Source organism: Typopeltis vanoorti, chromosome 7, assembly GCF_054136105.1.
Source record: "Typopeltis vanoorti isolate ZY-2024b chromosome 7, IOZ_Tvanoo_1.0, whole genome shotgun sequence".
NCBI lineage: Eukaryota > Metazoa > Arthropoda > Arachnida > Uropygi > Thelyphonidae > Typopeltis > Typopeltis vanoorti.
In genome coordinates this window covers 75,698,420-75,724,762 of record NC_143555.1, presented here as the reverse complement: position 1 = coordinate 75,724,762, position 26,343 = coordinate 75,698,420, and the positions used below count along the sequence as shown (strand labels likewise).

The window sequence follows — 26,343 nt, the reverse complement described above, 5'->3', positions numbered from 1 at the left end:
CTGAGCTACACAAGAATAAAATCTTTTATAATCGCACATATTCTGCATTTTTTATAAACAAAATAAATTTATTTTATTTGCGATAGAAGTTTTTATGACAAACAATCTATAAATAATAAATAAATATTATCTAAACACAATAATATTGAAGTACGTTATATTTCTCTTTTGTTTTTATACTTCAAATGATAATCAATGGTACCAATCAAGAGGCATTATTTTATAGTCCTATTTATTTATATGGATTACCAAAAGTGAATTCTTATTTGTAAAATGGTAGTAACAGTAACTATAATATTTTATTTAATAAAATCACTTTGTTAGGTTACCTTATGAGTTTGTCGCTTAATATATTTCAAAAAAGTATGTTTTTTTTTTTTTGAAAAAATAAAAAAGTAAACAAGAAGAACAAGGGACTCTCAAATTTGAGAAAAATTTAACAAAGGACTTGGGTGAGCCCCTTATACCTCACCACTGACTTAAAGTAATTAGTTGTCATGGACTCTTAGTAATGGGATTAGGTTTTCAGCAGGAAAAACTTTGTATATTTTTTTCCAAAAACGTGTTCCTCAATCAGATCTGATTTAAGAATGAAAGTATTATTCCACCAGAGGCCAAGTTCTTGTGACTCATCTTTGACAGAAAGCTTACATTCTTTACCAATTTGTGAACTTAGGGACAAATGAAAAAAAAAAGCATTGACTTTCCTTTGCACTCTGTCTACAGAATAGGATGCTGATTTATGTTCCTTGCTCTGCCTTTATTGTGTACTTGTATGGTCGGAGCTTGATTATGGATCTCAGGTTTACAGTTCTGTAAGGGAGAGCACACTCCAATGCTCGGACCCTATCCACCATCAGGTTATACGAATAGCTACTGGTGCCTTTTACATGACATCACCCATTCAAAGTCTTTATGTCGAAGCAAATGAACCTGCTCTATTGCTTACACAAAAAAAAACAGTTGTCTCTTACCTATTCCCAAAATCACTTTGACAAAAACAGCTCCTGTTTTTATCAAAGCCTGTGCGCTAAAAAATATTCTCTTTCAGAGCCATCCTACTTGGATTAGTATCTTTTCTTTGCATTGGTAAGCTCAATATCATACATATCAGACTGTCATTCGTCACTTTGGTATTCATGTTAGAGATTATACAAACTAATGGCATGAATGTTGACAATATTACCTACGTCAAGCAGAACAGTATTCTTCCTTGGCAGGTTTTTACTCCATCCTGCAACCATTCATTATGCAAATTAAGACAGTCTCCTGTGTATAATCCATATCCAGTGTTTTGTGAGCTTTTACAGCTGTTGTACAAAATGAAGATCCTTAATTTTGATGTTCGATTGTGCTAGATTCCCAGCCACCTTGGAACTAAAGAAAATGAGATTGCAACTGTGAGATCAGCTCATACTTTTCCCAAGTCCTATTTGACAATCCCATACACAGACTTCAGACAACATACATAAACAAATCTAATTATCCAGTGATAGTCTTCGTGGCAAGAAGCACTGACAAATTGCACAAGGTGAAGGCTTCAGCCTTAATTAAACATTTGCAGTCTAGTAATTTGCAGAAACAGAAGAGGAAGTTGTTTTTACTAGGCGTTGTTGTGAGTCATCTTATACATTCTTATTTACTGATCTAGCTGAGCCATATATACACCCAAGCAGATGTTACCAAACTCGGACAACTTGCATGATATGTTTAACTTTTTACAAAGAATTAAGCACATATGATTATGAATTCTATTTTTGCGTAGATACTGAATTGCTTAATTTATAAATATTTAAAATTTGCTTTTTTGTACAGTACATACTATGTACTAATTTATCACTTTATTACTACTTATTGTTACCTTCGATAACTTTTGCTTTAGTGCAGTATGTCCTTATGCTAATAAACCATAATCAGGAATTTGATGATGAGAAGCAAGCTTTAACAAAAAAAAGAAAAAAAAGTAATAAAACTTAGAAAACAACCTTCAAGGAAGAAATGTGAAAAATAAGGCTAAAGTGTCAGTAAATAAATGCGCTACAAAAAGAATACGCATACCTATTTATATAAAATTAATAAAAATGAGGAAAAAAAGTTTGCTGCAGAAACTAAAACAGGTTCTGCTGATAAATTGAGAGAAGAGAAAAATTATATTTTTCCACATAATGCAAACTACATTAGCTGTGTTTCACCTTGAAGTAAGAGAGTTCCAACAGTGGAATTACCATGTAAACTTATCCATCTCCGCTGGCTAAATGATGCTTGAAATAACTTATTCTCTTCTAGGATGACAGTAAATATTTCTTTAGAAGGCTAGGAAAAAAACAAAAACAAAACAGTAATGCTGTTTTTAGTTTGTTTCAAAATAACAAAGATAACACTAATTAATACTCCCAAGAATGATTATTCTTTTTTCTGCTTCTTAGTTATCTTTGAATACTGAATATTAAGAATGCTGTGATTAAAAATAACAGAATATGCCTTTGAGATTTTTTTCTGTCGCTAAGTTAAAATTTTCGAGAAATTGAGTATAATGACCACAATTCTGACATGAAAAAAAATTTATTAGTACTATACCTAGTTTCATGTACTTCTACATAAAATGAGTAGAAAAAATTTTGAGATATAAGCTGAATGACAAGAGATCTTTGCTGTATCACAGTTAGCAGGAATTGAATCAGTGGTTAAAATATGGTTTAAATGGATGCATAATGTATATGTACTTAGCTGAAACTGTTAAATTTTTTTAAAACAATGCAGATCTGAATATCTGAAATGGTTTGAAAAAGATCCATGTCTGATCTCTAGAGCAGGGTGTCTGAACTATGTAAAATATAAAAATATATAAAAAAATAAAATAAATTAAAAAAAAATCCTTAGGCCACCGATAGTACTAATGTTCTATAGGTTTATCTCCCATCAGTAGGAGTCACTTTAAAGAAAATATGCTGTGTGTGTGATGTATATATATATATATATATCAGTGGTGCCGCATGTTCATTTTGGTTTTGCATTTTTATGTATATGTGAAAGTTTTAAGAGTGTGAAGCACATCAGTGCTCATCTTAATTGGTCCAATGCAGTTACTTATAGGATAACTTTGAATACTTTAATTTATCAATTAATTGTAACCAAATCTGCACAGTGGGGGGGGGACAATGTGTAGAAAACAGTTAGTATATGCAAATTACTCAAAGGTGTAAAATTTGGAAGAGCAGAATGAGGATTACCTCTTTCGACAACAATGCTGTTTCCAATTGTAAATATGGGTAAAAAAAGTTATAAATTTATTGAAAATTATATATTAAAAACTTAAATACCACGTCAGATCACACTTCACGTACTCAAAACAGATGAAAATCAGATAACAAAAACAGCAACTCATGACAAATTATAACATTCAATTGTATTGGTTGAGTGTGCTGACTTGACACATCTAACCTAACCTAACTTAACCAATCTTACTTCTAGGTGCTATTGTCTCAGAGCTAACCCAGCCTCACCTTCTGAGCAGTTTAAAACTTCTACAATGCTAAGAATTTGATCTTCTGCATCCTCTATACATCTTTTCAAAGGGCTCAAAGGTGTATGTATTTTGAACACACACCTGGGCTATTAATGTGAATGTTTATGCATCGAAAAGTGTCCTCTTCATGAAGCATTAATATATTGTGTTTAATTTTAGGAATCACGTGAAGCCTGGAAACAATTAGATGAGTCTTTAGTGGGAATAAATGCAAAAATATAATATCAGTGATATTGCTCTTTGGTGGAGGGAGCACTACACACCCACCACACCTGGCATATTCTCCCCTGATATATATTAGTCTGGCCTGGTTAAGTGGTTAGTGTCCACTCTCCAACCAACAGGCCACAGGTTTCAATCATGCCTTGGCCACAGATGTTTGCAATTGTCTTTAGATGGAAGATGAAATTCGTTGTTATCCTGCTTATTGGAAGTCTGAAGTGGCTTAAAAAGTTTGATCTCTAGAGCAGGATTTCTGGACTATGCAAAAACTAAAAATACAGAAAAAATTAATAAAAAAATAGAAAAAAAAATCCTTAACCCACTCACGATAGTTATGTAATATATGCTTATAATATTTCATGAGTGGGATTCACACTATATATATATAGTGTGTGTGTGTAATTTCACACAAACAGTACATTTTAACCTGCTTTCTTGAGGGGCAGATAAGATGGTTTAGGATAATGTAAAAATCTTATCTTACATAGTGAAGTGAAAGTCATATTGTCAAAGTATTTTAGAAATTGTTGAATGTAAGGATGTATTACTGTATCCTTGTTTCTTACTGCCTTGGGATAGGTTTGTAATATCTTGTTGATCATTTTTGTATTATCCATTTAAATTGGATGTAGCCAAGGTATAATTTCTTATCCCTCTTCTCTGTGTTGCTGGAAATGTATGTAACACTATTCCTTGTTGTTTGAATTATTCTTTTGTGGGGGTAATGAAATGTAACATGGAGGTATCTTTCAGTGTTGGTATTATTTCTGTATGCTAAGTGAACATTATTGCTAACATAGAAAAAAAGGACTAGGTAGATTACCAAAAGACTCAGTAGATCTAATCTACATTCAAATATGAGCTATATTGTAACGAAAGACCAGAAATATTTCCAAAATGGAATTTAGATCTCTTCAGAAATTACATCACAACAGTAACATTGTAGTTATAAAACCAGACAAAGGAAATGCCACAATACTTATGGATGCTGAAAAGAACACATCAAAATTGAATAATGTTAGGCTTACTAGATTTAGTTGCTAGTTTTAAACTTAATGGACTCTACCCAATAGATGGTGATGCAATTTTATATCCCCTTTTCTCCCCATTAGAAGTCAGACCAGGGTCAATAATTGACCAGATTAGTAATATTGTAGTATAGTATAGTCCATTCTTTGCTATGAAGTCTGCTGTGATAGGTATGAAACAATGAATGATAGAATTCAAAGTTTTTTGAAAATATCCCTCATTGAAGACAAAAATATTTCTAAGCTGTAATGCTGTTGCATTATCTGGCATTCTATGAATTCTGCACGATTTAGCATAGTACTATACTAAATTATGAAATTTAAATGCTGTTTTTTTTTTTTTTTTAATTTAAAGTTTAAGTAGAATGTATTAAATATGAAACTTGCATATGTAGGTTCCAGAGAAGATTAATGAAGAGTAGATTTTTTTTATGTTAGTTTTGGCTTATGTCTCCAGGTGATAAGGCCCCATATCAATATATGTATGCCCTTGCCGGTAACTTTCTATGAAAATAGTTTCCTTTGATAAACATATGCTAGTCCTTCATTCAAAATTATACAAATGGTTGTAAGCATAATTTTGTTGCACCATTTCCTGTCCCAAATATGATATAACATACAAAAAAAATAATATATGTTATGTATGTTTTCTGTGATTTTAGAAATAAATATCCTCACTTATTCTGTAACCAAGAAATGATATGCAATTTGTTTAATTAGGGATATGGTTCGATTTGTGAATTGTGTGAAAGATTGGTTAAATCTGGACAAAGAAAATATCATAGCTGTTCATTGTAAAGGAGGAAAAGGTAGAACGGGAACCATGATCTGTGTATGGCTAGTTGAAGCTGAGTTGTTTGGCAATGCAGAAGTAATGTATCAGTTTAAAAACAGTTTTCTCTGAGATAATCATTCATATGCTATAATTTTTATGATATTTAAAATATTTTTTTATAATTTTCTGCTGTATATCATCAAAGGATTTTAACTAGATATGACAGTTTTTAAAGCAATTTCTTGATTAGTTCCAATGAATTTTTTTTTTCCAGTTCATATGTCTGATTTGATAAGCTCTTGCAATTTGATCTTCTAAAGAAAAATTCATAATTACTAACCTGTATGTAAGTCTTCCATAATTGTAAAAAAATACCTTTTCTTACAATTTTTTTGCTTTAAATGCTTATTTGCTAATTTTTATCTATTGTTCTATTTTAAATGACCATTCCATCTTAGATTAGTTCTAGTTATGTCTAGGTGCAATTCAATAATCATTCCTAATTCTTGTGGAAGAGATGGTTAGAACTTCTCTCTGTCATTACTTGCCATTTTCTTGATTTTTTTTTTTATTTCCCTTATTTTTGCTTTCCATCTTCTTTGATTACTACCAATCTCTTTAGTTTCCTGTTTTCTGTCCACTATCCATGGAATTCTCATTTACTACTGTCATGTTTGCCCTGCAGTGCAACACTGCTATCCAGAAGGAAAATACTGTTTTCATGCATTACTTAAACTAAATAATGATTCTAATCAGTTAGGTTTGCCTGTGAGAGTCAGTGGTGCAATATAGTCTCCTTCTCCATGGTGCAGGGACAGGCTGAAAACTTGCTAGTACTAGTGGAGCACTTAAGAGATAGCTTTTGTGTCCTATTCCCATGTAGACTTGTTGCTTGTCAGATAGTAGTAATTTTATTTATTTTTATTTTTTTGTAGTTCTATTTGAGTAGAGAGTCTTGGTGTGGAATCTGACTCCATGAATATCACTTCTTTCTTGATTACCCCAAATTAGTTAAAAATAAATAAATAAATAAATAAAAAAAAAAAACTGGTCCGTGCAACATTTGTTGGGAATTGTTGTTGTGTGCCATCCAGTCGTTTTTGACTCTTGGTGATCTTGTGAACAAAGGTTCTCCATCCTACTGGGACTCTTGTCCTTTTTTTCAGTAATTGAAAATTCAAGTTGTTAAGTTCTTTTATGTTGACCATTGAACTCTTTTATGGTCTTCCTCTTCTCATTCTCTCAATCTTCCTCAACATAACTGTCTTTTCCAGTGATTTATCAGCTTGCATAATAGTATATTCCAGTTAGGAATAAAGCTTTATTTTAGAATGAATAAGCAGAATAGGGGGTGCTTAAGGGTCAAAGCTGTATAATTGAGAGGAGACCTCCACATAGCCTTTAAAGGAATGCAGAGAACTGACCAGGGCTTCTGACCTAATGTCCAATCCTCACCTTCTCGTGATGCACCCTGTTGGGTATCTACCTGGATACTGAACGAACGATGATGGGCTGGCAATTTGGGATTTAGCCGACCAAATTGTATTCTTATTGGCTTAAACCAATATACAAAATGATGGTACAACATGACAAAATTTCATGCCGGTTGGAGCGTCGCCCGGTTAAACAAGGCCCTGTTGTTTTTGCCAGGGAACCAGGGTGAACAGCGAAAAGTCACCAACTGGAACAAATCTGAAAACACTCCCCAACTCAACATCACCAGAGTTAAAGATTGTACTACCAACATAAGAAGCCTGAATGGCAAAGAAATGGAGCTAGTTGAGCAATTAGATAAGTACCAGATTGACATAATAGAGGTGACTGAAACAAAAAAGACAAAACTGGTGCGATCTTTCTGAGCAATAAATACAAATGTTATATTCAGGCAATGGCAATCAAAGAAAATGAGTAGCAGCCATAGTATTCAACACTAAATGCGAGACTAATTTTCTTGAATGGCAGGCACAAGTAGAGTGATGTGGGCAAATATGAGAATGGGGAACTGGACAATGAGACTTATTTGTGCCTGTGGTTCCCACAGAAGGTTCTACTAAGGTAGAAGTGGAGGAATTTTTTGATGCATTAGAAAAAGCAACTGACACAATGAAAAAGGAAAAGTTGGTCCTTGTTGGGGATCTAAATAGCAGAATAGGGAATGATTGTCAGACATACAAAAAATATTTTGGGAAAATTTGGAGAAAAGAGCAAAGCTAATAATAATGGCAAATACCTGTTTGATTTCTGCTCAGGACATGGACTGGTTATTACTAACACCATGTTCCAACATAAAAATGTGCACAAATTCACATGGAGAGAAGAGGCTAGGAATAAGAAAAGTCTCATTGACTATGTTATTGTTGATAGTGATGTTTTCTCCCTGGGGCAGGACACCAGAGTGTACAGAGGATTTGAAATTGGAAGTGATCATTATTTAGTCTTGAGCAGGAGAAAATTGAATTTCATATTGAAAAGAATAACATGTAAGAAAGTTTTAAAGAGAATGAAAGTTGAACAGCTCTCATACGTGAACTGTAGACTAAAATACACAAAGATTGTTGAAGAAAAAATGAAAGAGTTTGAGAACAGGAACCAAACCTTGGAGATTCAGTGGCAATCCTTGAAGAAAACACTGATTGATTCAGCCAGAGAGAGGCATGCAGTGAGATTGTCTGCAAGGATAGAAAAATCAGAACTCCATGGTGGACACAGGAAGTTAGAGGCAGTGAAGGAAAAGAAGAAAGCATGTCAAAAGCTCCTGGCAAATAAGTCAGCTTGTGCTCTGAGAAAATATAGAGGTATATATCTCGTTTTCTATGTTCTTGCCCAAGTCATGGGAGGACTTGGGCAAGAACATAGAAAACGAGAGAAAAAGATATCCTTGATGTATGGAGTAATTACTTCGAAAAATTGCTAAATAAAACAAAAATTGATAGCACAGTGGTAAAAAACACTCAACAGGCATTCAACATGCATTTCAAGCCTTTGATAGCATTTTGATAGAAAATGCTATCAAAGGCTTGAAATGTGGAAAGGCAGCAGGAATAGATGATATTCGATTCCAGAAATGCTGAAGTATGGTGGTATAAAAGTCTTACAGTGGTTGCACTGCATAGTTCAGAAAGCCTGGACAGAGGGATGAATTCCCAATGATTGGAGTAGAGCTCTCATAGTACCATATATAAAAAAGGGAAATAAAACAATGTGAGAATTACAGAGGTATTTCCCTACGGAGTGTTCTTGGCAAGATTTATGCAAGTATACTTGAGAAACGGTTGAGAAGAATTGGGGAAGAAAAGTTTGGTAACGAATAAGCTGGATTCAGGCCAGATACAAGCTGTCAGGATCAGATCTTCACTTTACGACAAATAATTGAGAAAGCATGGGAATATAAGAAAGATTTATATTTAAGTTTTGTCGATCTGGAAAAAGCATATGACAAGGTGCCACTAGAGAAAAGCTATTCAATACGCTACAGTTATATGGTGTCAATGAGGCATTATATCCATGGCTGGCTCTACCGACAGTGCAACGCGTGCATTTGCAAGGGGTGGCAATTTTTTTTTTTTTTTTTGGAAGGTGGGGGGCCAAAATGAAAGCGAATAAAATGAAGATGTGGATTAAGTAGTAATAATAATAATAATACTGCATAAGATCTTAGTTTTTATAATAAGTTGACTAGTGACTTGTTATGTCCATGATGCTGTTTCTATTTCCGACAATCCACCGACCAATGATACTCGCGTAATGCTCTTCAGTAATCGAAGCTATGTGAGTCATTCTTCGCTTGCTCTCTTTCCCTGTCCCTCTCGCCCTCTCCTCTCTATTCCTTGCATACGCAACAATGGAGTCTGCAATAAAACTGCGTTTAAAAGTTCATTACGCGATATTATATTTCCATCTTGTTCTTGTTAACTTACTATGAATTGAATTTCCCACTGTTGGCTGGTGTTAAATTCTGAATGAGATGTATAATATAATAGTATCTCATTTAGAGTTTAACATAATCTGCCATTCCCAAGGCTAATTTTGTTCATCAGAATAAATGTTAAAATATTACCTACTGTTGTGTGCCACTATTTTGTATAATATATTGTAATATATTTGTAAAAACTTGTAGTTGTTAGTTGTATTAATCATGCTATTCTTAGTATTGTGTATGCATACCATGTGAACTAAACACAGGCGCTTGGAACTTAATCAGATTATATGAATTACTGCCTAAGGCATGAGATGTGTACTAGAAAATGAGTCATATACGAAGTAATTGAAATTTCCACTAGTGTCCTTCTCTTTGAGTAACGGCCGTCGATACTGTAATCTACAGAACGTTTCAGTTGTTTTTAAGCGTGTATTAAGGAAAGTTGATTTTGCTCAATGTTTAGTGACCGTTACAGTGATAAGTTTTTTTTAGAGTTTTATGTAAATTAGTAGTTAGTACAGTGTTTCAACCTCCATTAATTATTAAATAATACCATACTAATAATAATATTTTATTGTTGGGTTTAAAACAATTTTAATATTCAAATAGATTACAATGTCAAATAAAAGAAAAAAACTATCAGGTGCAGAATATCGCAAATGGAAACTGGAAAAAGAATGTGATATTCAAAAACATAGCGGGACTTAAATATTTAAAAACTGAATCGGCTGATGTAGGGCAGGAGGAAATAAGTGAATGTACCGAAACTAATGATTCTGAGCTCATGGCAAGTACTTCTCGAATCCCAGTAACATAGACATTGCAAGGAATCTCTAAAATGAGACTGATTTGACAATTTCCGAATCTAGAGATTTAAGTGATGAACTTGATAGGTATACTGATTCAGCTAGATGGAATTCTTCTTTGAGCAATGCTGAAAGACTGGAAATCGTTAAAAAGGGCCTGCTAGAGAAACCAAACAGTGATTTTATTTTTCCACGCAGCTCTAATGGTAGGAAATTTTCATTAAATTTTTACACCAGGGAACTAAGCAATGGAGAACGTATTAATCGATCATGGTTAGTGTATTCAAAAGAAAAAGATTCTGTATTTTGTTTCTGCTGTAAGTTGTTTTCCTGTAATATAATGTCATTCACTACTGATGGGTATAATGATTGGGGTCATTTGTATGTGTATCTTAATGAACATGAGAAATCTAAAAACCATTTGGAGTCCCATAAAAAGTGGATTGAATTATCGTCCAGGCTTAAATTAGAATAGACAATTGATTCAATGTAACAGAAGTTATTAAATTTAGAAATTCGGCACTGGAGGAGCATAATAGAATGCCTAATTGCTGTTGTCCAGTTCTTGGGCCAACAATGCTTACCATTTCGTGGAACATCTGATAATTTATATGACCCTAACAATGGAAATTTTTTACAGCTTGTTGAACTGATTGCCAGATTTGACAGTGCTATGTTTGAACATTTAATGAGAGTAGCTTGTGGTTCGTCCCAACATTATCTTGGGAAAAATATTCAAAATGAATTGATTGCTCTCCTCTCTGGAACCATAAAAAAACAAATAATTTCTATGGTTGAGAAAGCTAAATATCACAGCATAGTTGCAGACTGTACTCCCGATGTAAGCCACATTGAACAATTAACACTAATTGTAAGATTTGTTAATACGGATCCAACTGATATCAACATTCATGAACATTTTCTTGGTTTCATTCCTGTAGAAGCCACTACAGGCTCAGCGTTAACCGAATATATCGTAAGAAAATTATCAGACATGAATATTCCAATCGCAAACATTTCTTGGCCAGGGTTATGACAATGGATCAAACATGAAAGGAAAGCATTCAGGAGTTCAGCAACACATTAGGGACTTGAACCCAAGAGCTTTTTATATCCCTTGCTGTTCTCATTCTCTCAACTTGGTGGTCAATGATACCGCAATGTCATCTAGAGAAGGGATTTCATTTTTTGAAACGGTTCAGAAATTGTATGTGTGTTTCTCAGCATCAACACAGCATTGGGGAATCCTTAAGATACATATTGCAACCCTAATGCCCAAGCCATTAAGTACAACTTACTGGGAATCTAGAATCGACGCTATTTGTCCTTTAAGATACTATATTGAGGAGTTTTATTATGCACTGATAGAAATTGCTATTGATGAGTGAGTAGACAAAATAGCGAGACACAAAGCTGAAACCCTTGCTCTAAAACTTAGAGACTTTAAATTTTTATGTTGTCTAGTTATATGGCATTATGTTTTAAATGAAATTAATGTTGCAAGTAAACTGTTGCAAAGCATAAAGATGGAATTGTTTAGTGCCATAACAACATTGGGTAATATTCTCAAAAGTCTTAAGAATCTCAGAAATGATAAATCATTTCAAAATTTTCTTGTCAATGCTACAACATTAGCTGAGAAAGTCGAAGCTGATGCTGATTTGAAATCAACATTCGAAAGTACCAGATTGCGTCAGCAGAAAAAGCAACATGATTATGAAGCAAGGAACAAACCTATTTTAGATCCCAAAACAAAATTAAAAGTTGAGTTTTTCTTTTTTATTATTGATGTTGCAACTAATTCTATTGAAGAAAGGTTCAAGCAATTAGAACATCACAGTTCACATTTTTCATATTTATATAACATCTCTAAATAAATTAAAATCTGAGACAACAAATGAGCTCTTAGACAATTGTAGAAACCTAGAAGCCGTTTTAACACATGAAGAAAATAGAGACATTGATGCAATTGAGCTGTGTGATGAACTGAAAGTAGTGTCCAAATTAGTACTAGAAAATACGCCGCCAATTGAAGTTCTTCATTTTATTGCTGAAAATAACTTTGCTCCGGATGTCGCTGTCTCCCTAAGAATATTACTGACATTGCCTGTGACGGTAGCAGTGATGAGTGTAGTTTCTCAAAACTGAATCTTATTAAAACTTACTTACGTTCAACAATGGACGAAACTAGATTGGAAGGACCTGCCATGATTTCAATTGAACATGAAATCAGTCAGAAATTAGAATATGCAGACCTAATTTCTGATTTTGCAAATATGAAAGCAAGAAAAGTGTATTTTTAATCAGTGGATAAAAATCATTATAAATTCTAATTAAAATAATGTGAAAATAGTGCTAAAACTATAACGTGTACATTCTATAGTTAAGTGTAACTCAACAATTCACTGTTGTACAAGTGAAGATCATCCCATATATGTAAGTAATAAATTATAACTACATTTCATTTAATTGTCAATTGATGAAGTCAATGGTTTATTTTATGAATATGCAGTATTTTAATCACTTTATCAGTGCATTATTATTAATGGTACTATATTTAAAATTAATGGTCATGAAACTAATGTTGAACATAATGGTTTTCAAAATTCCAAAAGTTAATTTTGAGGCTGGTGCTGGGGCGGCAAAAATTCTAGAGCCGGCCCTGATTATATCAAGCAATACTTAGCCTTTATTTGAGTTGTAAGTCAGCAGTTAGAATTGAAGTACAGGAAGATGTTTTAATGTTAAATCTGGTGTGAAACAAGGATGTACATTATCCCCTCTGTTATTCGTTATCTTTATGGATCACATTATGAAGGAAAGTGGTATTAAATATGATATCAAAATTGGTAATGTTAATGTCAGCTCTTTGCTTTATGCGGATGATATTATACTTCTAAATAAATTTGCTACAAGTTTGCAAGATTCCCTGGCTAAATTAAATAACTGTTGTAATAGATATGGTATGAAGGTCAGCAATAAAAAGACAAAGACAATGAAAATAGGCAGAATCATTGAAAATGTCAACTGTTGTGAACAGAGAACCTGTGGAACAAGTAAAACATTTCAGCTACTTAGGCACAATTTTTAGTGAAGATAGTAAATTAAATATGGAAATAGACAATAGAATCAACAAAGCTGGTATGGTAGGAAGTCAATTGAATAAATTCATATGGAATAAGAGAGAAATTAGTCGGAACACTAAATTAGCTATATACAAGACAGAATTCAAACCAGTTTTAACTAATGGATCTGAGAGCTGGGTCAGAAGTAAAACACTTGACTAAAGACTAGAGACCGCAGATATGAGAGTCCTGAGAAAGATTAGGGGCGTGAACAGATGGCATCAATGGCAATATCATATTAAAAACGAGGATATTAGGAAAGAACTTGACATTGTCAGCATCCAGGAATGCATTAGCAGAGCCAATCTCAGGTGGTATGGTCACTTAAACAGAATGGGTGAGGAAAGATTAGCAAAACAAGTCTTCTCTACCAAGTTGGCAGGAAAACGACCCAGAGGAAGACCAAGATATAGGTGGATTGATACTGTACAAAGTGCGTTAGACCAGTGCTTCCCAAACTTCTGGATGTCAGGGCCCCCTTTGCAAAAATTAAAATATTTCACGGCCCCCCTCGAAAAAAAATCGTAATAGAGAGATGTATTATTATAATATTTATTGTATTTATATTCAATACAAAACATACACAGCGAATATTGCAAAAATCAAATGCATGTATTACATTTTTTGCCTCTTACCGTTTGGTTCTGAAGACGATGCGGGCTGTTCTGGTAAAATATGAAATACTGTCCTTTTTTTTTGAGTCTGTTTCTGCTTCTTCTGATTGCTCGCGGGATTTTTTTTATCAGCCACTTATCCATCTCAGGGTTAAATTTTTTTAACGTAGAATAGATCAACTAATATCACCACTTACCGATACTGGCACACCACATACTAATAACATGAAATTAGTGAATATTACCTGAATAAGGGAATCCCTGGACCAGGAACATTTTTCTCTTTTGTGACTTTTCTCCCTTTACGGTAATTAAGCCTAACGCGAAACAGACAGCAAAGGCAGGTTATTAAAACGTGCATATGATTGGTGCGGTATTAATAAAAGATCGCGCAACCGAAAGATAAAAGCATAGCTGACAACTGAGTTGAAATGCTAACTCTCTTCAACCGAATTCCGTATGTGAAACTGCCATAACATTCATTATATATTACTTAGTTTTAACACTTTTACGAATTTTAACACGTTCAGTTGAATTTTATTGCTGCCTTGGGAAATCGAACTCACACACATCTAATTAATAACGATAGTTTTTAGTTAGATGCTGTGTTTGCCCATGCAACATATGGTTTTGTTTCAGTCTATACAGCATGTATGAGGGGACATGTGATTCATTAATTAGTGTGTTTTTATCCCAGTTGTCTCTAATTGCACTATTTGTTGCGAAATATATTACACAGACTCCTCATACCTTATTCACTGGCATAATAAAAGTACTTATTTTTATTACCTCTGTAGTATAGTGGCTGTCGGGGAGCGCGTGTTGCTTACCACTGCAAGCGAGTTATTATATCCCCACATGAACTTGTTTAAGCTTTTTTCATGTGTGAAGTATATGCGAAACTCTTATTGGTAACAGAAAACTAGCTCGGATGACAGTGATAATATGAAACGAGTTTTGATATGTATATAAAGTCAATATCAACAGTCCCTGATTACGAACGCGTGATGAAAGGGACAGGAAGATTTGGAGCTTCCCTGGAGAGCATTCGAAGTAAATACAATTAACCACTGCTTTGAAATGAAACATATGAATAAGCAGTATTTACTAATATTCATTAAGCGCCGAAATACACAGGAAGCAAAGTTTGTGAACCAGCACCAATATGTGAATTTTTCCATTAAAATATAAAAAATAACAAAAAAGAAATAATAAATAATAAAAATTAAATACGTTTCTTTTAAAATAAAAAATCTACTTCTTAAACCATTTTAAATTTGTTTTCATTATTTCACTGCCCCCAAGGGGGCCGCGGCCCACAGTTTGGGAAGCGCTGCGTTAGACGATAGAAATATAAGATCTTATAATGTTGGAGTCTTGACAAGTTACAGACTGATTTTGAGGAAAATTGTAGATAGGAAGTTAGCAATGATATAAATTTTTCGTGTAGTACTATCATATCCTGTAACCCCTTGAGGGTACATGGTAGGAATTTGATGATGATGATGAATGGATACGTATTCCTGACTGCATCCCTGTTGGGAGTTTTCTACCATCATGCTGATGCTGCTTGTTTGATTTAATTTTTTCAAAGTAATTATTCAAAGTAAAGATATCCTTGATGTATGGAGTAATTACTTCGAAAAATTGCTAAATAAAACAAAAATTGATAGCACAGTGGTAAAAAACACTCAACAGGCATTCAACATGCATTTCAAGCCTTTGATAGCATTTTGATAGAAAATGCTATCAAAGGCTTGAAATGTGGAAAGGCAGCAGGAATAGATGATATTCGATTCCAGAAATGCTGAAGTATGGTGGTATAAAAGTCTTACAGTGGTTGCACTGCATAGTTCAGAAAGCCTGGACAGAGGGATGAATTCCCAATGATTGGAGTAGAGCTCTCATAGTACCATATATAAAAAAGGGAAATAAAACAATGTGAGAATTACAGAGGTATTTCCCTACGGAGTGTTCTTGGCAAGATTTATGCAAGTATACTTGAGAAACGGTTGAGAAGAATTGGGGAAGAAAAGTTTGGTAACGAATAAGCTGGATTCAGGCCAGATACAAGCTGTCAGGATCAGATCTTCACTTTACGACAAATAATTGAGAAAGCATGGGAATATAAGAAAGATTTATATTTAAGTTTTGTCGATCTGGAAAAAGCATATGACAAGGTGCCACTAGAGAAAAGCTATTCAATACGCTACAGTTATATGGTGTCAATGAGGCATTATATCCATGGCTGGCTCTACCGACAGTGCAACGCGTGCATTTGCAAGGGGTGGCAATTTTTTTTTTTTTTTTTGGAAGGTGGGGGGCCAAAATGAAAGCGAATAAAATGAAGATGTGGATTAAGTAGTAATAATAATAATAATACTGCATAAGATCTTAGTTTTTATAATAAGTTGACTAGTGACTTGTTATGTCCATGATGCTGTTTCTATTTCCGACAATCCACCGACCAATGATACTCGCGTAATGCTCTTCAGTAATCGAAGCTATGTGAGTCATTCTTCGCTTGCTCTCTTTCCCTGTCCCTCTCGCCCTCTCCTCTCTATTCCTTGCATACGCAACAATGGAGTCTGCAATAAAACTGCGTTTAAAAGTTCATTACGCGATATTATATTTCCATCTTGTTCTTGTTAACTTACTATGAATTGAATTTCCCACTGTTGGCTGGTGTTAAATTCTGAATGAGATGTATAATATAATAGTATCTCATTTAGAGTTTAACATAATCTGCCATTCCCAAGGCTAATTTTGTTCATCAGAATAAATGTTAAAATATTACCTACTGTTGTGTGCCACTATTTTGTATAATATATTGTAATATATTTGTAAAAACTTGTAGTTGTTAGTTGTATTAATCATGCTATTCTTAGTATTGTGTATGCATACCATGTGAACTAAACACAGGCGCTTGGAACTTAATCAGATTATATGAATTACTGCCTAAGGCATGAGATGTGTACTAGAAAATGAGTCATATACGAAGTAATTGAAATTTCCACTAGTGTCCTTCTCTTTGAGTAACGGCCGTCGATACTGTAATCTACAGAACGTTTCAGTTGTTTTTAAGCGTGTATTAAGGAAAGTTGATTTTGCTCAATGTTTAGTGACCGTTACAGTGATAAGTTTTTTTTAGAGTTTTATGTAAATTAGTAGTTAGTACAGTGTTTCAACCTCCATTAATTATTAAATAATACCATACTAATAATAATATTTTATTGTTGGGTTTAAAACAATTTTAATATTCAAATAGATTACAATGTCAAATAAAAGAAAAAAACTATCAGGTGCAGAATATCGCAAATGGAAACTGGAAAAAGAATGTGATATTCAAAAACATAGCGGGACTTAAATATTTAAAAACTGAATCGGCTGATGTAGGGCAGGAGGAAATAAGTGAATGTACCGAAACTAATGATTCTGAGCTCATGGCAAGTACTTCTCGAATCCCAGTAACATAGACATTGCAAGGAATCTCTAAAATGAGACTGATTTGACAATTTCCGAATCTAGAGATTTAAGTGATGAACTTGATAGGTATACTGATTCAGCTAGATGGAATTCTTCTTTGAGCAATGCTGAAAGACTGGAAATCGTTAAAAAGGGCCTGCTAGAGAAACCAAACAGTGATTTTATTTTTCCACGCAGCTCTAATGGTAGGAAATTTTCATTAAATTTTTACACCAGGGAACTAAGCAATGGAGAACGTATTAATCGATCATGGTTAGTGTATTCAAAAGAAAAAGATTCTGTATTTTGTTTCTGCTGTAAGTTGTTTTCCTGTAATATAATGTCATTCACTACTGATGGGTATAATGATTGGGGTCATTTGTATGTGTATCTTAATGAACATGAGAAATCTAAAAACCATTTGGAGTCCCATAAAAAGTGGATTGAATTATCGTCCAGGCTTAAATTAGAATAGACAATTGATTCAATGTAACAGAAGTTATTAAATTTAGAAATTCGGCACTGGAGGAGCATAATAGAATGCCTAATTGCTGTTGTCCAGTTCTTGGGCCAACAATGCTTACCATTTCGTGGAACATCTGATAATTTATATGACCCTAACAATGGAAATTTTTTACAGCTTGTTGAACTGATTGCCAGATTTGACAGTGCTATGTTTGAACATTTAATGAGAGTAGCTTGTGGTTCGTCCCAACATTATCTTGGGAAAAATATTCAAAATGAATTGATTGCTCTCCTCTCTGGAACCATAAAAAAACAAATAATTTCTATGGTTGAGAAAGCTAAATATCACAGCATAGTTGCAGACTGTACTCCCGATGTAAGCCACATTGAACAATTAACACTAATTGTAAGATTTGTTAATACGGATCCAACTGATATCAACATTCATGAACATTTTCTTGGTTTCATTCCTGTAGAAGCCACTACAGGCTCAGCGTTAACCGAATATATCGTAAGAAAATTATCAGACATGAATATTCCAATCGCAAACATTTCTTGGCCAGGGTTATGACAATGGATCAAACATGAAAGGAAAGCATTCAGGAGTTCAGCAACACATTAGGGACTTGAACCCAAGAGCTTTTTATATCCCTTGCTGTTCTCATTCTCTCAACTTGGTGGTCAATGATACCGCAATGTCATCTAGAGAAGGGATTTCATTTTTTGAAACGGTTCAGAAATTGTATGTGTGTTTCTCAGCATCAACACAGCATTGGGGAATCCTTAAGATACATATTGCAACCCTAATGCCCAAGCCATTAAGTACAACTTACTGGGAATCTAGAATCGACGCTATTTGTCCTTTAAGATACTATATTGAGGAGTTTTATTATGCACTGATAGAAATTGCTATTGATGAGTGAGTAGACAAAATAGCGAGACACAAAGCTGAAACCCTTGCTCTAAAACTTAGAGACTTTAAATTTTTATGTTGTCTAGTTATATGGCATTATGTTTTAAATGAAATTAATGTTGCAAGTAAACTGTTGCAAAGCATAAAGATGGAATTGTTTAGTGCCATAACAACATTGGGTAATATTCTCAAAAGTCTTAAGAATCTCAGAAATGATAAATCATTTCAAAATTTTCTTGTCAATGCTACAACATTAGCTGAGAAAGTCGAAGCTGATGCTGATTTGAAATCAACATTCGAAAGTACCAGATTGCGTCAGCAGAAAAAGCAACATGATTATGAAGCAAGGAACGAACCTATTTTAGATCCCAAAACAAAATTAAAAGTTGAGTTTTTCTTTTTTATTATTGATGTTGCAACTAATTCTATTGAAGAAAGGTTCAAGCAATTAGAACATCACAGTTCACATTTTTCATATTTATATAACATCTCTAAATAAATTAAAATCTGAGACAACAAATGAGCTCTTAGACAATTGTAGAAACCTAGAAGCCGTTTTAACACATGAAGAAAATAGAGACATTGATGCAATTGAGCTGTGTGATGAACTGAAAGTAGTGTCCAAATTAGTACTAGAAAATACGCCGCCAATTGAAGTTCTTCATTTTATTGCTGAAAATAACTTTGCTCCGGATGTCGCTGTCTCCCTAAGAATATTACTGACATTGCCTGTGACGGTAGCAGTGATGAGTGTAGTTTCTCAAAACTGAATCTTATTAAAACTTACTTACGTTCAACAATGGACGAAACTAGATTGGAAGGACCTGCCATGATTTCAATTGAACATGAAATCAGTCAGAAATTAGAATATGCAGACCTAATTTCTGATTTTGCAAATATGAAAGCAAGAAAAGTGTATTTTTAATCAGTGGATAAAAATCATTATAAATTCTAATTAAAATAATGTGAAAATAGTGCTAAAACTATAACGTGTACATTCTATAGTTAAGTGTAACTCAACAATTCACTGTTGTACAAGTGAAGATCATCCCATATATGTAAGTAATAAATTATAACTACATTTCATTTAATTGTCAATTGATGAAGTCAATGGTTTATTTTATGAATATGCAGTATTTTAATCACTTTATCAGTGCATTATTATTAATGGTACTATATTTAAAATTAATGGTCATGAAACTAATGTTGAACATAATGGTTTTCAAAATTCCAAAAGTTAATTTTGAGGCTGGTGCTGGGGCGGCAAAAATTCTAGAGCCGGCCCTGATTATATCAAGCAATACTTAGCCTTTATTTGAGTTGTAAGTCAGCAGTTAGAATTGAAGTACAGGAAGATGTTTTAATGTTAAATCTGGTGTGAAACAAGGATGTACATTATCCCCTCTGTTATTCGTTATCTTTATGGATCACATTATGAAGGAAAGTGGTATTAAATATGATATCAAAATTGGTAATGTTAATGTCAGCTCTTTGCTTTATGCGGATGATATTATACTTCTAAATAAATTTGCTACAAGTTTGCAAGATTCCCTGGCTAAATTAAATAACTGTTGTAATAGATATGGTATGAAGGTCAGCAATAAAAAGACAAAGACAATGAAATTAGGCAGAATCATTGAAAATGTCAACTGTTGTGAACAGAGAACCTGTGGAACAAGTAAAACATTTCAGCTACTTAGGCACAATTTTTAGTGAAGATAGTAAATTAAATATGGAAATAGACAATAGAATCAACAAAGCTGGTATGGTAGGAAGTCAATTGAATAAATTCATATGGAATAAGAGAGAAATTAGTCGGAACACTAAATTAGCTATATACAAGACAGAATTCAAACCAGTTTTAACTAATGGATCTGAGAGCTGGGTCAGAAGTAAAACACTTGACTAAAGACTAGAGACCGCAGATATGAGAGTCCTGAGAAAGATTAGGGGCGTGAACAGATGGCATCAATGGCAATATCATATTAAAAACGAGGATATTAGGAAAGAACTTGACATTGTCAGCATCCAGGAATGCATTAGCAGAGCCAATCTCAGGTGGTATGGTCACTTAAACAGAATGGGTGAGGAAAGATTAGCAAAACAAGTCTTCTCTACCAAGTTGGCAGGAAAACGACCCAGAGGAAGACCAAGATATAGGTGGATTGATACTGTACAAAGTGCGTTAGACCAGTGCTTCCCAAACTTCTGGATGTCAGGGCCCCCTTTGCAAAAATTAAAATATTTCACGGCCCCCCTCGAAAAAAAATCGTAATAGAGAGATGTATTATTATAATATTTATTGTATTTATATTCAATACAAAACATACACAGCGAATATTGCAAAAATCAAATGCATGTATTACATTTTTTGCCTCTTACCGTTTGGTTCTGAAGACGATGCGGGCTGTTCTGGTAAAATATGAAATACTGTCCTTTTTTTTTGAGTCTGTTTCTGCTTCTTCTGATTGCTCGCGGGATTTTTTTTATCAGCCACTTATCCATCTCAGGGTTAAATTTTTTTAACGTAGAATAGATCAACTAATATCACCACTTACCGATACTGGCACACCACATACTAATAACATGAAATTAGTGAATATTACCTGAATAAGGGAATCCCTGGACCAGGAACATTTTTCTCTTTTGTGACTTTTCTCCCTTTACGGTAATTAAGCCTAACGCGAAACAGACAGCAAAGGCAGGTTATTAAAACGTGCATATGATTGGTGCGGTATTAATAAAAGATCGCGCAACCGAAAGATAAAAGCATAGCTGACAACTGAGTTGAAATGCTAACTCTCTTCAACCGAATTCCGTATGTGAAACTGCCATAACATTCATTATATATTACTTAGTTTTAACACTTTTACGAATTTTAACACGTTCAGTTGAATTTTATTGCTGCCTTGGGAAATCGAACTCACACACATCTAATTAATAACGATAGTTTTTAGTTAGATGCTGTGTTTGCCCATGCAACATATGGTTTTGTTTCAGTCTATACAGCATGTATGAGGGGACATGTGATTCATTAATTAGTGTGTTTTTATCCCAGTTGTCTCTAATTGCACTATTTGTTGCGAAATATATTACACAGACTCCTCATACCTTATTCACTGGCATAATAAAAGTACTTATTTTTATTACCTCTGTAGTATAGTGGCTGTCGGGGAGCGCGTGTTGCTTACCACTGCAAGCGAGTTATTATATCCCCACATGAACTTGTTTAAGCTTTTTTCATGTGTGAAGTATATGCGAAACTCTTATTGGTAACAGAAAACTAGCTCGGATGACAGTGATAATATGAAACGAGTTTTGATATGTATATAAAGTCAATATCAACAGTCCCTGATTACGAACGCGTGATGAAAGGGACAGGAAGATTTGGAGCTTCCCTGGAGAGCATTCGAAGTAAATACAATTAACCACTGCTTTGAAATGAAACATATGAATAAGCAGTATTTACTAATATTCATTAAGCGCCGAAATACACAGGAAGCAAAGTTTGTGAACCAGCACCAATATGTGAATTTTTCCATTAAAATATAAAAATTAACAAAAAAGAAATAATAAATAATAAAAATTAAATACGTTTCTTTTAAAATAAAAAATCTACTTCTTAAACCATTTTAAATTTGTTTTCATTATTTCACTGCCCCCAAGGGGGCCGCGGCCCACAGTTTGGGAAGCGCTGCGTTAGACGATAGAAATATAAGATCTTATAATGTTGGAGTCTTGACAAGTTACAGACTGATTTTGAGGAAAATTGTAGATAGGAAGTTAGCAATGATATAAATTTTTCGTGTAGTACTATCATATCCTGTAACCCCTTGAGGGTACATGGTAGGAATTTGATGATGATGATGAATGGATACGTATTCCTGACTGCATCCCTGTTGGGAGTTTTCTACCATCATGCTGATGCTGCTTGTTTGATTTAATTTTTTCAAAGTAATTACTCCAGACATCTAGAATATCTTTATCATCAGTTTTCATGTCACCTTTATCATTTCTGATTCCTTTTACACTACTTTTCTTCCATTTCTAAGCTTTTTTCAATATCCTCCAGAATATTTTGCCACCTTCCTGATATTTATTTTCAGTGTTCTTACCAAAGTCTTCCCATAACTTTTGTTTAGCTAGTTTTACAGTGTTTTGCTTTCTTATTTTTTTTCTGTATTCTCTAAGAGTAGACACTGACTTATTTGCCAGGAACTTTAAATATGCTTTCTTCTTTTCCTTCTCTGCCTCTTTAACTTCCCGAGTCCACCATAGAATTCTAATTTTTCTATCTCCTTCAGACAACCTCACCACATGCTTCTTTGGCTGAATCGATCAGTCTACATTTCAGCTCTGAAAGCTGTTCAATCATCTTCATTTGTTTTAATTTTAATACTTTCATACATCCTTTTTTCAATATGAAATTCAATTTGATCTTGCTCAAAACTAAGTAGCAATCACTTCTTATTTCAAATCTTCTATACACTCTTGTGTTCTGAACCAGTCAACTATAACATAATCGAGACGTTTCTTATTTCTTGCATATTCTCTTCGTGTGAATTTGTGCCCATTTTTATGTTGGAACATATTGTTAGCAATAATTAATCCATGTCCTGAACAGAAATCCAGCAGGCATTTACCATTATTATTAGTTTTGCGCATTTCTCCAATTTTTCCTGGAACATTTCTATGTCTGGTAATCATTTCCTACTCTACTCTTTAGATCTCCAAATAGGACCTAACTTGTCCTTTTTCATTGAGCCAGCTGCCTTCTTTAATGCCTCAAAAAATTCCATTTCTTTCTTGATAGAACCTTCTGTAGGACCATAAGCAGAAAGAAGTCTCGTTGTCCAGTTCCCCATTCTAATATTTCTCACATCACTCTACTTGATATTGCCTGCCATTCAAGATTATCCTCATATTTATTGTTGAATACTCTGGCTATTCCTTCTTTTCTGCTGATTGTCAATACCTGAATATAACATTTTGTATTTACCACTTAGAAAGATCTCACATGTTTTTGTCTTCTTTGTTTATCACACTAATTATATTGATGTGGTACTTACCCAGTTCTTTTACTAGTTCCACTTATTTTCCATTGATGTTTGTTATGTTGATAGTACCAATCTTGAACTCTGTTGATGTGTTGAGTTGAGATTGTTCTGGGATTTGTCCCAGTACCTGACTTTTCACTGTTCACACTGTTCCCTGATAAAAACAATTGGGGGGGGGGGTACTTGCTTAATCGGATGACGCCTCAACTAGATGAAATTCTGCCATTTTGTACCATCATTTTACATTGTGGTTTAAGACAATAAGAATGCAATTTGGTCAGCTAAATCCCAAATTGCCAGCCCATCCTTATTCGTTTTGTATCCAGATAGATACATAACAGGGTATACCATGAGAAGGTGAGGATTGGACATTAGGTCAGATGCCTCAGTTGGTTCTTCGCATTCCTTAAAAGGTTATGTGGAGGTCTTCTCCTTGTTATCAAGGTTTGACCCTTAAGCACCTGCAAGTTTATTTTGTTAATGTTATTTGATAAACTTGTGTTTTCCTGGAGAAATCTTTAATTTTATAAATTTGATGGAAATGAAAACACATTTTGTGTAATATAGAAAATATGTTAAATTAACACAATTTATTTCTAATTTTGGTAGGGTAGTATATATATTCTCTTTATATTTACACACACACACACACACACACACACACACACACACACACACACACACACACACACACACACACTATATATTCACTTGAATATATAGAGTATATATTCAAGTGAAGATATTTTTATGGCAGAGGTGATGGGGACTGATATGAGAACGGAGGTTGATAAATTAGAGACACTTAGGATGTTGCGAAACCTGAATGCAAATACAGCAGTGTAATTGGAATTTAAGAGAATGTGCAGGGTAACTCGGGTGATGCTTTTGACTAAGCTGTTTAAGTCTCAGCTCAAAGACCCAAGAGAGTGGGAAGAGAGCAAAATAATTCCTTTGCATAAACGAGGATCTAAATCTGTAGTAGCAAATTATAGACAATCAGTATTTTAGTAGTGGTTATAACAGTACTGGAAAAGTTGGTCAAAAAGAGAATTCAACATTCTCTTTTTGTATAAGTGTATAAGAACATTATTTCAAATAAAATACTGATATGAATAGGACAGAATGGCTTTGTGAAGGGTAGGTCATCTCTTAGCAATCTGTTAACTTTTTATAATATGTTGACAGCTGAGCTGGATGATGATACTGCTTTATTTTGCATTTGACAGGATACTACATGGAATTATTATGTAAACTATTACAAAATTAGCGCCTCTGTAGCGCAATTGGAAGAACAACGGTATATTGAGCCCTTCAATTGGAATAGGCCTAAGTTCGATTCTCGTCGCGACGGGAGGAATCTTTATCTGGACAATTTTCAATCAAAGGTGAGTTAGCTGATCTCATATGGAGGTAGCAGGGTTTTTTCTCCCAAAAACTCGTTTTTTTCATCCCGCATACAGACAAATCTGCCTTTCAGAACACGTGCAATTTACAGACAAAAATACTAGTTGTGATGGTGGAGGTGGGTGGTAGATGGCGTTGATGGAGATGATTCGTAGTAGAGGTTCGGTGTAGTGGTTGAGACAGTTGTAGGTGTCCTCCCGTGATGAGTCTTCGGACTCCTTGGAGGTGTCAGGAATAATAATAATAAAAAACTGCAACAAACCTGAATTGGTGATATGGATAAAAGGGTGGCTCATGTATAGATACCAGAAAGTAATATGTGTAATATTATATACCAGATACCAGAAAGTAATATAGATATAGATATATAGATACCAGAAAGTAATATAGAATCCATGGGAAGTCAGATGACTAGTGGTGGTGTCCCACAGGGCCTGTGCTTCAACCACTGCTATTTAATTTGTGCATAAATGATATAGGAAATAATTTGAAGGGAGATTCAGTTGTTTGCTGATGATGTAAAGTTGGGTAGGGTAATAATAATCAAGGTGATGTAAAGAGCTTACAGGATAATTTAAATAGACTGATGGTTTGGGCAAAACATATTGGATGTCAATTTAATGTGGGAAAGTGTAAATTTATGCATTGGATACAAAGATTACAAATGGTGAACCACATCGTGGGAACCTTATTCAAGGAAATTGATGAAGCCATGGATTTGGGGGTAGTAATAGAGAGAGAGAGAGAGAGAGAGAGTTGAAGTTTTAGAGTGCACATTGCTCAAGCATCCTAGCCAGGGTAGTGTTGGATTCTGAATGAAGAGAAATGGAAATTTTTAATATATCATTCAGAGTCCAACATAATCTACCATTCCCTGAACAACATTTTTTTAAACTAAGTCTCATGCTCATAATTTGCTATTTATGTAATTTCTTCAAGTTATGTTAATCGATATTTATTTATTTATATATGTTTGGGATAAATTACAGTTATGAAAAGCTGTGTATTAAAATATCATTAA

General features: G+C 34.0%; 1 protein-coding gene across 3 annotated transcripts in view; it reads left to right on the top strand.

The window, feature by feature from the left end:
* The window catches only part of LOC150104791 (phosphatidylinositol 3,4,5-trisphosphate 3-phosphatase TPTE2-like), a 332,531-nt gene that overhangs the window by 206,112 nt on the left and 100,076 nt on the right, over positions 1-26,343 (top strand). For all 3 annotated transcript variants that reach the window (XM_090395969.1, XM_090395968.1, XM_090395967.1), the window contains exon 10: positions 5,497-5,647. In XM_090395969.1, coding sequence (XP_090252095.1) covers positions 5,497-5,647 — 151 coding nt within the window. The remainder of the gene's footprint in view (positions 1-5,496; positions 5,648-26,343) is intronic.